We start from the raw sequence: 14,496 nt of genomic DNA, 5'->3' as shown, positions 1-14,496 counted from the left end.
ATGTCACTAGCTTTGTTTCTTTGCTCTTTTTGATGTTCCTTCAGGGAGCTCCTGTCATCACTTCAAGGGATACATTTGATATGCTTGTCTCAACGAGTATCTTCTTTCGAACACACGCTCCGGAATTGACAGAACGGCAGGTTTCAAACACGGCCTCATTCTTCCAACATCTGGGAGGAAGAGGGCAGGGTTTTCTGCAAAGGGATATAGCTGCTTCTCTACATAAACCTCTCATACCGTGACAGATTCATAATATTTATTTCTTAATAGGATTACCGTTGGAGCCTTTGCATTCTTGTAGCAATTGCTTATCATTATTTCAGATATTTACTTCCATATTTACCATTAAATGCATTTTTCTGTTGGTGTTTGCTTTCTCCAGGAGAAAAGGACAATTTCAGTCTTTATCAGTAGACTGTCTAATATAGTAGCTAGACAATGGTCAATTTGGATGCCTATGTCTTAAGATCATATATCTTCAGGGGGAAGAAAGATGCATCCAAAAAAATGACCAAAGGTAAGTAACTCATTCTCATTCAGAGTGGAACTTGGGTTTGATTACTCCTATGATGATATACTGGAAACCCAAATAATAGGTTGCTGGATTGTATATATGCCCTGTAAGGAAGGCATGATATCAACAGTAAGACCTGTCGCAGGACCACTTTGAAGCACAGTTCTTTGCCACTCTTTCACCTTTGTCAACTCTCTGTTGGATACCTTACAAAGACCTTTGAATGAGCATGCACACAGTGCCGGACCACTCTGTCAAAGGTTTTGTATCTTGGTTTCAAAGTTCAATCACTCATCTGTTGTTCAATTTTACTTGTGTTGGTTATCACATGCGTTTCATACACTGTTTGTTTCATCACTCGCCATACAGTGTTGCTGCTTGCAACCTTGGTTTCAACACAGACTGGTCTGGTATCGGTCTCCCCAACTCACCGGCTGTGTTGATTTCACTGGTACTGCTTAGTTGTAGGCACCAATGACAATACCACGGCAGCAGGCGGTTCTCCCCACCTTGATTATCGATGCGGGAGGGCCCCGGGTACCTCCGACACACAATGCATGATTCTTCAGTCTGGTTTCATGGTCTTACGCTTTCTATTTTTGAGGTTTCATGAAAGTAACGGTTCCTTGTCGAAAAGGTCAAGAGCACTTCCCTCCTTACGATCCCCTTCTGTTTCACCGTCTTTTGCCTCATGTTAATCTGCCCTCTTGGAACTGCTGCTTCCTCGTGTGCTTTGCCTAGCTCAGAATGTGTAATTGAAGTCAGGTGTGTGTGTGATGGTCAGTAATTGCCTGACCCTGCCTGACTGTGGTATTGGGACATATCAGGTATACGGCTCATATTTTAGTTCGTTTTCTCTCATAGCAAGCTGTCCGTGAGAAAGTGTTTGTGTTGTGACGGGGGGAGGTTTGAGTTCCTAAGTATCGCATCTGGTAGGATGGGGTAAAGGTGTTACAGGGAAGGGGATACTGCATCTCGCCATCCGTTGTCTCACTCCAACTCCTCGAAGACCCTTCACCCAGGAGATCCTCCTGCTCTGGTCCACCCCCAGGAACTGGATCCAAAAGCAATGTCCGTGTCCTGACCACCTGGATGACAGATCCCTGGGGACTAGCGGGTGAGACACTTTCAGGTTTCTCATAGCCCTGAGAGGTTGGTTGTCTATTCTACCTCTGATAATGAATTTACTAGTATTGGGCAGTAACTGGATTCATTCACTCTGTGATAAATGTTGATGGTGGGGAGAGCGCAGGACCTCGATTAGATGAACGGGACCTAACTTTGATGCATTCACTTCTTTCTGTTTACCACATACAACTGAAGTTTGATATACCGCTATTCACCCTTTCTTAATAAAACCTAGTATCGGAGATCCCACTATACAACTGCTCAAAACTCAACCACACATCACATCACCTTTTTTAATTGGTACTGCCCAGTAGTCTTCTGTATGCACCCCATTCCATCTTCATCGTTACTCCCTTTCCTTCTTTCCTGCTTCTCCCATTTTCACAACCCTCCTTCAGAGATATCACCAAGTACTATATCAATTTTACAGCAGTGTTGTATTGCTAGCTTTTTTAGGTCCAATTGAGAAAGAAGTTGCCCCATTCCAGCTACTTTGTGCATAGGTGGGTGATGTACTACCCACACTCCTTTGATTTCCAGCAACATACAATTGTACTTGTGTGGGCTATGAGAAACTGCACTATAAAATGTTACCTGTACTTCATTGCTGACATTGAATCAATTATATCCTCTGCTTCTTAGCAGCAGCTTATTCCTTTACTGTTTGCTCTGCAGGTAAGTGTTGTAGTTTTATTCTAACGATAACGTTTATAGGCAACAGTAATGTCTCTCATGACAATGAAGTGATGTGGCCGTAGCTCACCTTTTTCTTTTCCATCTTTCCACCCTTCCCCTTCTCAGGGCATTTGTGTATCTCAGCAATTTAATGTACCCTGTACCACTGGTCCATCGAGTTGCCATTGTTAGCGAAAAAGGAGAAGTGAAAGGGTTTCTTCGTGTTGCAGTCCAAGCCATCTCAGGTAAGTCTGATGACTGTAAAAGCAAGAACATCACCCTCAAGAGGCTTGACCAGATAAACAAGTCTTTCGCCCTCTCAAGTTCCCCATCACCACTTCTGGGGTGTGTATTTTTTCAGTTGTTTAGATATTATTAGTTTTACATTTACAGCATCTACTAAACAATCTTCTCAAAAGACATACACAAATTAAAGGCAGATAGTGCATAGGACAATTAGACAATGACGCAATGCATAAAAATACTAATCAATAAAAAATGAAACTCTGCTGAATGAAAGTCTTGTTTTGCAGTGGAGGATAAAACAGAAGATTCAATAGACGAATGCCAACTTCAACACCTTTATTTTTGATCAGAGTAAAGGGCTGGAAAACAACTAACGCATCTAAGGTAGAATCTCTATAATTTAAGAAGGGATCAGTATGATTTAAAGTGAGCGCACGCTGAGTGAATCAACCTTTATGTGAGGGTATATTCTAAGAAGATCTAAGGTCATAGTCCACTGTTCAGTTTCTATTTTAACAGCAAGACTCCAAAAGTGCCCTATCCTGGCACCATTCTTTAGTTCTCTCACAATCTCAGGGTGCTTTGAGTGCCTCAGCATGCTTCATACATGGCCTTGTCAGTTGTTCCAAAGATGGATGGCCCTTTCAAGTTTGCAACTGTGGTCTTCAACTCCTGTGTCAAAGCAAGACATCCCCCCTGCCCTGTGGGACTCTTTCTCAACATATTTGTGCCAGGTTCAGACCTTGTACCCCTCATTGCCCATTGGTAGGTGACAAATCTGGACGATTCGTCCCTTCTCCCCAGAGAGGAGCCACCCCCTTTGAGGCTAAGGAGGTGAGCCCACTATGCAAAAACCAGCATAGGGCCCTGGGCAAGTGGGACCTCACTGTGACTGACCCCCCTTTTGGGGACAAGCACTCCCATTCCAACATGGAACTCCCAGTCAATACTACCCTTTATGCATATATGGATGTCGGAAAAACGATTACATTCCCTGCTACAACTTTAAATCACAAAGATTCTTCTGTGACCCTAGTGGCTTCAGGTAATGGTGAACCTCGCCTGAGTGCCCTAATCATGGAAGATGGACATCCTTCTATTAATTCTAATGACGTTTATAAGATGCAAACCTTTTTTGACTGGGGAGGGAACTCCCACGGTGGGAGGAGAGTGAGTGTTATGCAGAGGCCAGCCCCTGGAACACCTGCATTCTGGAGGGTCCGAGCTACATCGAGCCATGGAGCCAGCAATGATGAGCTGTGGGAGAAAACCGCAGGCTAGAGGCTTAAAGCGCGGTGCCTTGATGCAGCAAGAGGCGAGACAGAGTACGGAAAGAGACCTGTGTACATGGGTGTCATGACCAATGAAGAACAGTGGTGGGCCTGGCACCCAGCAATCAATGCAGAGAACTCAGGAGAAAGAGGAGCCAGAGTTCTTGAGCTCCTGTCGACCAGCATCTTTCCTGCCATAAGAGGCACTGGCAGGTGGAGTTATGCTACGGACTTGCAGAGAAAAGACTATGGATGTCCAGGAGCCCAGAGATCAACACAGGTACGAAACCCAGAACAAATGTAACAGGCTTGTGACCCCTTTGAACCAGAGAGCAAATAATTTGAACATTGTACTGAAAGGCTGGAATTGCCACCAATGATATGAAAGAGAAAGTCATGAGCACCATGCCCCTCTGATATGTAGAGAAAAGGGATACGAACAATGTAATACAAGGCTAGAATAACTGACAAAGTATGCCAAGTGAAGAGAATGAGATGGGGCCCTGCCCCTCACTAAAGAAAAGTGGGAAAAGATACAGAAACTGTATACTAATGTTAAAGTCACAGCCACGAGTGTCAAGGGGACAGAGGTCTGATGTTGAGATCGAGCACAAGGAATCAGAATAGTCTACAACAGAGACAGCACAGTGCACAAATCACAGAGAACAGTGTTATTCGACTAGGCAAGAACCTTATAGTCAAATTGTATATTGAGAAAAAATACTTTTTACCACAGCGCTAACAGATTTTGGGAAGTCCTAACACTATGAAGGTGGGGTAAGAAAGAAGTATATATTCAAGTCGTCCTGGGGGATTGGAACATTTACAGATAAGAAACATAAGGCCTATATATGGTCATGATAGACTTCCAAGTCGCTTTTGATACAGTTAATAGGGGGAACGCTCTGGGCCAAAATGAATTGGCTGGGATGTCCGAAGGACCTGCTTTTGGGTACTATGGGCCTACACAAGAATACCACAGTGCAAGTTTGGCTGGACAACAAGGGCTTGGTGTCTGCGCCGGTGAGAACAAACAGAGGGGTAAAACAAGGGTGCTCTCTTGCCCCATTGTTATGTAATATATACCTATCAGAACTACCCAAAGCATTAGAATCTGCACACACCTGCCAGCCTAAGTTTATGGAAACAATGGTCTCTTGTCTCTCCTACGCAGACGATCTGATCATATTCAACCGCAATTTTTCTGTTTTCAAAAGAGCTATGGAAACTCTACAAAAAAACGCTCTGGAACATTACCTTATCCGGAACTTTGAGAAAACCAAGGTTATGCACTGCTCTAACAAACAAGTGCCCATCCCTAACTTGGTTATAGATGGAAAGATAGTAGAGTGGGTCCATAGCTACAAATAGAGTTTACCACCAAGACTGATTAAGCTGAATTAATTGAAACAATAAAACGTAAGGCCGCAGTGAAGTGGAGTATGATGTATGATGTATTGTTGCATGAGAGCAGCTTCTGGCTTCAGTTTCCAAGGTATACTTACACTGTACAAACAATATTTTTGTACTTCCATATTATACGGATTAGAAACAATCGGTATGAGGGATCTAGCTTGGATAGGCGTGCTAGAGGGCAGATATTGGCAGAAACTGTTGGGGCTTGGACCAAGTGTGCCAGTTGAAATTATCCCCTTATAACTGGTCTTACATCACTGCCCGCAATGGCAAAGAAAAGGAGAATTCAGTAATATATAAAATCCCGTAAATCCCCAGCCTGTCCACTTCTAAGCCTATTGGGAAAACAGCCTCACTCGAATACCCCTAATACAGTGACATCTCTTACACTGTCAAGCTTTGAAACTATTGGCTGGAAGCCAATATGGGAAGACAGCCTGCAAGAGCTGACAAAAAAATCCACCCGTAAACTCGAATAATGGGATTATGACTATCTCACTAGTCTTGTAAGTTACTGCACCATAGTACTTGTACATAGCTACAAAAACCGCAAAGCTATATGCAACTTTGTGCCTCACCAGAACTGCGTAGCTTCTCTCTACTACTTAGAATTGGCAGATTACCAGTGCTAGCTAGCACAGGACCAGAACAGGGAATTCCAAAAGATGAGAGGAGCTGCCGCCCATGTGGCATACCAGGTAAACTGGAGACTGCCCAGCAAATTCTAACACAGTGCAAGGAACATGGCTCACTTTACATAAAGGTACTTGGCCTATATGTCAACTAAGTAAACAGCATCAAGAGTGAGTCCTTCTGGCGAGATTGCTTGAGTAATGGACATAAAGCCATGCACATAGCCCTATACAATGTTTAGAACAAAGTTCTCAAGCAGGGAAAGGTTGGGAGGGAGAAGAAAACAAATAGGTAAAGGTACATACTCTCATTAGTCTGGATTAGAAGGTTGTTACCTTATTAATTTGCTTACATATCGTATAAATTGAATACGACCCAGGTTTAGCCAGCAATGCAAATACGAAAGTTGAATTAGATGAATCGGGACACTCGTATCAGTAGCATATTGATTTACATTACTGTTTTATGTTGCTTGTCTGTCTGTTATGATATGTTATGTTATGATATGTCATTTATAACACGCCTAAACACAAGTGTTTGTATGGTTGTTTAAATTTGTAAAGGTAGATATTAACAAGAACATTTTAAAGATTTTAGGAATTTAACGCCTTAACTTTACCTGTGTATAGCTCTAACAGTATTTTATTTATTTTATTTATTTGCATTTGTATACCGCACTTGCAGCCTGGGGGCATCGAGGCGCTGTTACAAGAATTTGTTGGAATTTTTATTCAGAGGTTAGACAGGTGACCAGAGGTCTCTTGATTACACAGATACAAATATAGTTACATACAGATGCATGTTATGTGTTTTACAGTTGCAGACTGATAGCATGTCCATTTCAAACAAAAAGCTTTTTTTTAATGGCTTTGCAGAATGCTTGTTGGGTCTCAATCATCCTTACGTGAGGTGGCAGTGCGTTCCAGTGGGTGGCGGCCTGGGTGGGAAAACTGGAGCCACCTGCGCGCACCTTGCGCGTTTTAGGCATGACAATCATGTTGGAGTAGCACTTCCTTAAGGGTCTTGTGGCAGTATGCTTGGTGATTCTTTGGGTCAGGTAGGGGGGAGCAAGTTCATGGAGACATTTGTGGGTGAGGGCGAGTGTTTTGAAGACAATTCTCTCTTTGACCGGGAGCCAGTGGGCCTGTCTTCTAACTTCGGAGATGTGGTCTTTTCTCGATGTACCTGTGGCCACCCTTAGTGCGTTATTTTGGACTAGCTGGAGTTTGGCAGGATTTTTGTTGGAGGTCCCAGCGATTAGGGCATTACAGTAGTCCAGCCTTGATCCAATTATTGCCCTGGCAATGGTGAGGCAGATCTGGCATGACAGGAAGGGTCTGGCCGCGTTGAGGACTTTAGAGTAGTAGGCTGAGGAGGAGGCGATGGCATTGACCTGTCTATCCATGGACAGATCGGAGTCCAAGTAGACTCCGAGTGTCTTCACGTTGTTGGAGACCTTGATGGGAATATTGTCAATAGTGAAAGAAGCGTACTGTTCACCGAGGTTACCCAGGGTAGAGGGTGACCCTATGAGTAGGAGTTTGGTTTTTTCACTGTTGAGGCAGAGCCAGTTATATCCCATCCAGGATTGGATAGTGGAGTAAATGGTGGTGAGTGTTTTAGTATCCGCTAGGTAGTCCCCCGTGAGGGGGATGAGTACCTGTGTGTCATCCACATAGTTGGTATACGAGATGCGCAGGGAGTCAAGGATGCTGAACAGAGGCCTTGTGAAGAGGTTGTAGAGCGTGGGCGCAATACACAAGCTCTGTGGAACACTGCATGTGATGTGGCTGGGGTGGCACATGCTGAGTCAGAAAAGACTTTCATGGCCCTCTCTTGGAGAAATGAGGTAATCCAATCACATGCTTTGGGGGAGAAGTTAGCTTGGGTGGCTAGATGGTGGCACAGGGTGTTGTGGTCCACCAGGTCAAAGGCAGCGGATAGATCCAGGAACAGAAGGAGAGCAGGTTTACCTGTGTCTCTTAGATCATCCATTTGGTTCTTTAAGTCCAGGAGAGCTGTTTCGGTACCATGCCGTGGGCGGAAGCCAGATTGCTGCAGGCCAAGGAGACGGTTTTCTTCCAGGAACTTTTGGACTTGCAGGTAGGCTGCTTTGTCCAAAACTTTAAGTAAGAAAGGTATAGTGGTAATGGGCCTATAGTTCCCAGGGACCGTTGGGTCCATGGACAGTTTTTTGAGGAGTGGGCATACCCATGCCTCCTTAAGTCCAGTTGGAACGTGGCCCGACTGGAAGGATGAGTTGATAAATGCTGTTAGGAAGGGAGCTAGGATATGTGCCGAGTCTTTGATAGGTTTTGCTGGACAGGCATCTCCCTTACAGTTAGAGGGTTTGATGGATCTGAGCAGGGCGATGATATCCAACTCAGTAACATCTTTGAAGTCAAATGGTGGGGAGGAGTTGGTCTTGGTGGGCGTAGTGGGTTTATTGTGCAAGTTAGCTATGAGGCGGGAGAGGACTTTTTGATGGTCGCAAATTTTGGCTTGAAGAGAGTTTAGCTTGTCTAGCATGGCAGATTGAATACTATTGCACCAATTATCATCTTTGATGAGAGAAGGAGGAGGAGAGGATGGTTTTTCCAATTCCCTAAAGATGGTGAAGATTTCTTTAGACCCAGATTTGGCGTCATAGATCCTGGCGTTGAAGGAAGCAGCTTTGGCTAGGGTGATGTTGGTTTTGTAAGATTTGGAAATGGCTTTGAACGCATTTTTGGTAGCTTCAGATGGGTTGGCTTTCCATGCGGAAAGGGCAAACTCTTCTTAGAGCGTTGATCAAGGAGTTCTTTGGAGAAACATGAGTTGGAATGTTTGGCTTTCTGGCTTTTTTGAGGGTCAGTGGCGCAATGGCGTCAACTGCTTGGGTAACGATATCTTTGAAAGTGTTAGCTAAGGTTTCTGGGTTGTTGGAAAATGGGGCCTGCAGGGCCGGGTTGAGAAAGTAAGGTGCTATATTCTCAACTGTCAGTTGGCATGAACTCCTCGCGAGGGTTGCTGGGCACGGGGAAGGAGGTATAAGGGGCCCTCTTTTAGTGTTGAGGTTGAATTGAATGTAATGGTGGTCAGACCATGGGATGGGAGTGTTGCCAGTGATTTGTATGGAACAGTTATTGTGGCTGATCCAGTCGAGTGTGCGCCCTTTTAGGTGGGTAGGGTCAGAGATAGATTGCGAGAATCCCAGTGTGGATAGGGCTTTCTTGAGGGATTTGACATGGTAGTCCTTAGGATCATTGAGCCCTAGGTTAAGATTGCCCAAGAGTATGACCTGGGACGTCTTTTTGATGTTGTCGGACAGTGAGAGGATGAGGGTGTCATGGAAGTCAGTGCAGGGTCCAGGAGGTCTGTAGACAATGTGCATGGTTATGGTGCAGTTATGGGAAACATTAATTTTTAATAGGTGGTAGTCATTATTGTGGTCAAGTTGCCCTGCCACTTCTCTGATGGCAAAGGTTTCCCTGGCAATGAGGACCACACCCCCACCTCTTTGGGAGGTGCAGTCTTTTCTAAAGATAGAGTACCCAGATGGAATGGCAAGAGATAGTGCCGGGCCTGAGCTTTCGTTGAGCCAGGTTTCTGTAAGAATTAAGAGGTCAAGGTTGTCCTTAATGATAAGTTTGTTGATGTCAAGGGCGTGGGCAGGTACGGAGCGAGCGTTGAGCAGGGCGCAGCTGAGCGTGTGAACCACTGGAAGTGTAATGGTGGGTGGCCTGGTGGGCGTGGTGGATGGCTCAGGCATGGAGATATTATTACAGTTGGATGGTGCAGTTATGGGCGTCTCGGGGCACAGGCATAGAAGGCAATGCAAATTCAACATTGGTCATGGGGCATCAATCACAGCATTTGGCATGGGTGCGTCACTAAGCATAGAAGGCAATGCAGATTCAATATTGATCATGGGGGCATCAATCACAGCATTAGGAATAGTATGTGCACTCTTAGTCATCTATGTAATGTATGTTGTTTGTACATTATGATAAAGCTCTTTGAGCTATAAACATAATACAAATAAATAAAAGAAGAAATGTTTTTCTCAACATAGGGAGAGGGAATCCTTTACAGAAGATAGTTGTTGTTTTCAATAAGGATTTTGGTACACAAATCGTGAAGACAATCTGCAAGAACTTCATGACTGAGAAAAAGTAAACTACAATTGAGTCAGGCAGAAGTCCATACCGAGGCTGGTGAACGAGCCTCCCTTTTCTTTGGAATTATGGATTTTTTCTAAAGTGGTTAGCCAGTTATCTATTTAGGATTGAGACAGGAGATTTATTTGGACTTGTGGAGCATCCTTTTGTTAGGTAGGGAACTTTACTCATAGCAACAGGGTTAGTTAGGTGTTTTGATTTTTATGTAAATAAAACTTGTGAATCATGACCGCATGTAGTCCTAGTCCTTCTGCTGTTTCACGACAGTACTCAATAGTTGTTTGGCTCTTCTTGGCAATGCAAACCCACAATAGGCTCTACTTGGTCCCAGTTTCAAGGATCTATCCCTCTCCTGAATTAACATTTCTACACATGGCCATGATCATAATTTATCTAATACTATTCAAACTAGACTACGTGCACATTCTCTATCTCAGAGTCCCAGATTACCTAATGAGGAAATTTCAAAGAGTTCAAAATGAAGCGGCAAGACTACTTCTTACAATTAAGTTATTCAAACATATAACACCAACATTATCTAATCTACACTGGCTGCCCATCAAAGAAAGGAATAATTACAAAATCCTGTGCACCGCCCATCATTCATACCATAGAAGCGGCTCTTCCTCCTTCCCAATTAAGTTTTAATGCTTCACTCCCTCCAGAGCACTTAGGTCCAGCAATCCTGCACTAGTACTAGTCCCTAACTTCTATAAAAAAAAACAAGGAGGAACCTTTTTTATTAGTATTGGACAAAAAACTAAGAACACTCTACCCAAACAACTACACCTGGAAGTGAATCACCTGATTTTTAGACAACAGCTCCAGACTTGTGTTTTCAACTAACCACTTTGAAAGAAATGAAAGAAAATAGCAACTTGCTAAAAGCTGTTCACCAGAAACTCGGGCTACTTCATGACAAGAAATTGTGATTCTCTTTGCACTACCATGTGTTGGAATTCTGAGTGAAATCTACAACCAAGAGCCAGGAAGTGACAACACCCTAACCCTAATTCCCCTGCCACTCTCCACCGTCCACTCTCATACCTCAACTAACTCCCCACTACTAAAATCTTGCAACCTTACACTTCCCACAACCTTGCATTACATTTGAACATGGGGCTCTCAACAGGTTACTAAAATCCCTCTTAGTTCTAGCGCTGTTGGATTACTTTTAAGGTCTTGGCTATTAAAACTGGTAAGATAGCACAGCGGGTTGCTGCTGCAATCTGTGTGTGATCTGCAGGTCACGTATTCGAATCCCGGCATGGCCAACTCAGCCTTTCATCTTTCTGAGGTCAATACATGAGTACCAACTCTGGTTGGATGATATTGTATGTCTATATTTTCAATGTGAAGCGCTTAGGCGTAAGCACTATATAAATAACACATCATTATCATTATTCCCTGTGAAGAAAACCCTACCTGTCTCTGGAGGTGGATACTGGGGCTACTAAGAGGGTAGCATGCATGTTGTATGCAGCTTTAGTGCTCTCTTGGGGTCCCAAGTGTTTTAAAATAGCCAACTTACAAGTCATTCATTATTGGTGGTTTTGGTCATCCTGCCCTGAAAAGAAGCTGGAAAACTCAGGAGAGAACATTCATTTCGAATACTCCATGTTATTGACATTCTTTATTCCAAGTTTGGACATCATTTTGTCATACAATTCTAGATGTTCCCACACAGAATATTTTGAATTTTTTTTTATAAGGGGTGATAACATTTTTGATGGGTTTTATTTGTTTTATGGGGTCTTTGATGAAACCTCTTTCGGAATCTACCCTTTGTACATCTTTGTACCTGAGACCATTCTTCCTCAGTCAGAACTACTGCTGGAATACCCATTCCTTTTTGTCATCTGGGCCCTCCTTGATACACTGATTTTGAGAATATCTTCTAGGTGGATGGGACACAGGCTCCTCTTTTAGTTGTTTTCTCTGGGATTTCTCATGGTTATTTTCCCAGAATCCCTCTTTAGTGGTTGAATAACAGTGGGTTTCTTTCTCTGAGTGTTGAAAATAAACACTGCCTTTTCTCCTAGATGACCTAAAAGAAGCCCCCCATTCTCCCTGTTGTAAAGAGACTTTTAAAATGTTCTCCCTTATCATCAAAAATATTTGTGAGAAGAGATGTTCGATACCTCACAGCTCCTTGTTCTGTCGAGGGGTCAGGCAGATTACTTCCCTCAGCATACATATGAGAAGTTATAGGTAGGGGTTAAGAAGCATTGGGGCAGAAATAAATACTCATCCATCCAAAGCACCTGTCACTTGTGGTTGTCCATCGGGTGGCTGTAAGGCCACTGCATCGTCTCTTTATAGTCCCTATCTCAATAATCATTTTCTGTTCAAAGTGGACTAATTGTTCTCTGAAATCACACATGCTGCCCTAATTAGCTGACAGCATTTTTCTATGTGAAGTTAACAAGTCCTTTTTAGTTTACAGTACCTTTTGTAAAAATTGTTCCTGCACTAGAAAGTTTGAATTACGCTAGACCTTTCATGAGTTTTCTCTTGTCTGTGCAGACTTTCTTTTTTAAAGGACTTTATGTTGGACTGCCTGTTGCAGGTCAGACTCTATTAGTTCAAATTGGTCTCGTATTTTGCATCTTTCACTTTGGCTAATTCCTACGAAGAGACGAGTCTGAAACCCTCATTTACACATGCCCGATTTCCTTTTTTGAATCATTTGCTGTTTCTTTTGGTTTAGAGCATCATGTTTTTATGCAGGCTGATCTCTCTGTTGTTTTAGGACATTATAATTATGATTAATTTGATCAAATCCAATTTGGGACTCAACTTCTTTGAGAACTAGTTTGTGATTTTCTTGTTTTAATTCCACAATGTTTTGTTTCAGTGTCACAATGTTGTCTAACAGGGCATTATTACACGCAGATTGTCCATTATATTTTCCCTGAAGCTTATTTTGGACCTCCATACACTGATTGTAAGTGTCCTGGACACTCAAAAACAATGTCACTTCGTTCGGCAGTTCATTACAATATGCCTTGATTTCATCTTTTATTTGCTCTATGACATTTTGCTATTATAATATAGAAACCTGACTTTCTTTCAGTGTTTCTTGCAACTACAAAAATAAATGTCTTCTAGTTTGTCATTACACAATTGCTTGGCACTCAGCAGCACCTGTGGATAGTTTCTGGGCTGCTTCTTGGCACTATTTACTTGGAACATCTCTGTCTGCTAGCCTGCCTTCCGCCAATTGGAGGTGGAAATAGTCTGCCTTCCACCAATTGGAGGTGGAAAATCAAGTCTGCAGATAGCCATATCAGTTTGAAATGTTCTTCTTTGACTGTTGAAGCCATATATATTTGCTGTAGGGACTGGTTTAATGGGCATTTTTCATTACATATATCTGAACCCACCCTCTTTCCCTCTTTTCTGTCTACCGTGATTCAATATCTGTGAGCACCCAATCCCCTTTCAAATATAATTCTGAAAGAGCTTGGGCTTTAACCACCGTCATTTCTGTGACTGTTTAAAATGTAGCTACCATTTCTACTTCCAAAAGTCTAATTAAAAAGAAAAATACAAACGTTTCCCGCCTCTTATTTTACCACTGTTACGCAATAATTTACAACTCCAAATTCAAAAATTACTTTGGTGCATACCTTAGTATCTCCTTATGAGTCTGCTGAATCGACACCTTGTAATTCAAATGCAACACAAAACTTCCATACAAATGTTTGAACTCTGAACAATTTGAGTTCAAATGGTATCTGTAGCAAAGACACTAGTAATCCCAGAAATCAGAGCTAAAGGATGTTTTTACTGAGTGACATTTATTTTGGGGAAATTTTACACCCCCCCAAATCAAACGCGCACAATTTGTATTTATTAAAAATCTTTCTTTTTACAAACCTGCGATATGGACTTTAACAGTATCATTTCCCTACACCCCATTTTCCCTTTCAGGGCCAGAAACACGTTGGGTTGCACTGAAAGTTTATTTATCAAACAGCCAAAATAATCAAACCAATTTAAAATATAATTTTGTTTACATATTTTCCATTCTCTGTGCAATCCCAATGTCAATGGTTACTACAATGATGAATAATGAAATACTGGCTAACTGAGTTGCCAACACAGCATTTAAATTGAATGTAGACTTTTTAAAGCACTTGCATCACCATTGGTTTACCCAGAGCACACATTCACCATGCAGTGAAAACTGAATGGTGACTCTGAAAATCACCTTCATTTTATAAAACCAAATTAAATCAGGACATCCCTTCCTATCTAAATCACTCTACTTTTAATTTATTGAAAATAAACACCTCCTCCTTAATCAATAAACATGTCAGGATTTCAAACAGCATTCTAGAAAACTTCATTTAACCCCTTAATTGCTGAGGGTTTTCCATCCCAGTGCTGAGCTGTTTCTTGGATATATCGGTATGTCAGCATTTTTGTTATAAGTGATATCCTGGTC

General features: G+C 42.5%; 1 protein-coding gene across 7 annotated transcripts in view; it reads left to right on the top strand.

The window, feature by feature from the left end:
- Positions 1-14,496, top strand: part of KIF1A (kinesin family member 1A) — a 4,129,412-nt gene that overhangs the window by 1,749,449 nt on the left and 2,365,467 nt on the right. For all 7 annotated transcript variants that reach the window (XM_069618139.1, XM_069618143.1, XM_069618141.1 and 4 more), the window contains exon 26: positions 2,444-2,562. In XM_069618139.1, coding sequence (XP_069474240.1) covers positions 2,444-2,562 — 119 coding nt within the window. The remainder of the gene's footprint in view (positions 1-2,443; positions 2,563-14,496) is intronic.

The sequence above is a fragment of the Ambystoma mexicanum genome, chromosome 10, assembly GCF_040938575.1.
Source record: "Ambystoma mexicanum isolate Mex_15411 chromosome 10, UKY_AmexF1_1, whole genome shotgun sequence".
NCBI lineage: Eukaryota > Metazoa > Chordata > Amphibia > Caudata > Ambystomatidae > Ambystoma > Ambystoma mexicanum.
The sequence above is the reverse complement of the archived record's forward strand: the minus strand, read 5'-3'. Positions and strand labels throughout refer to the sequence as shown.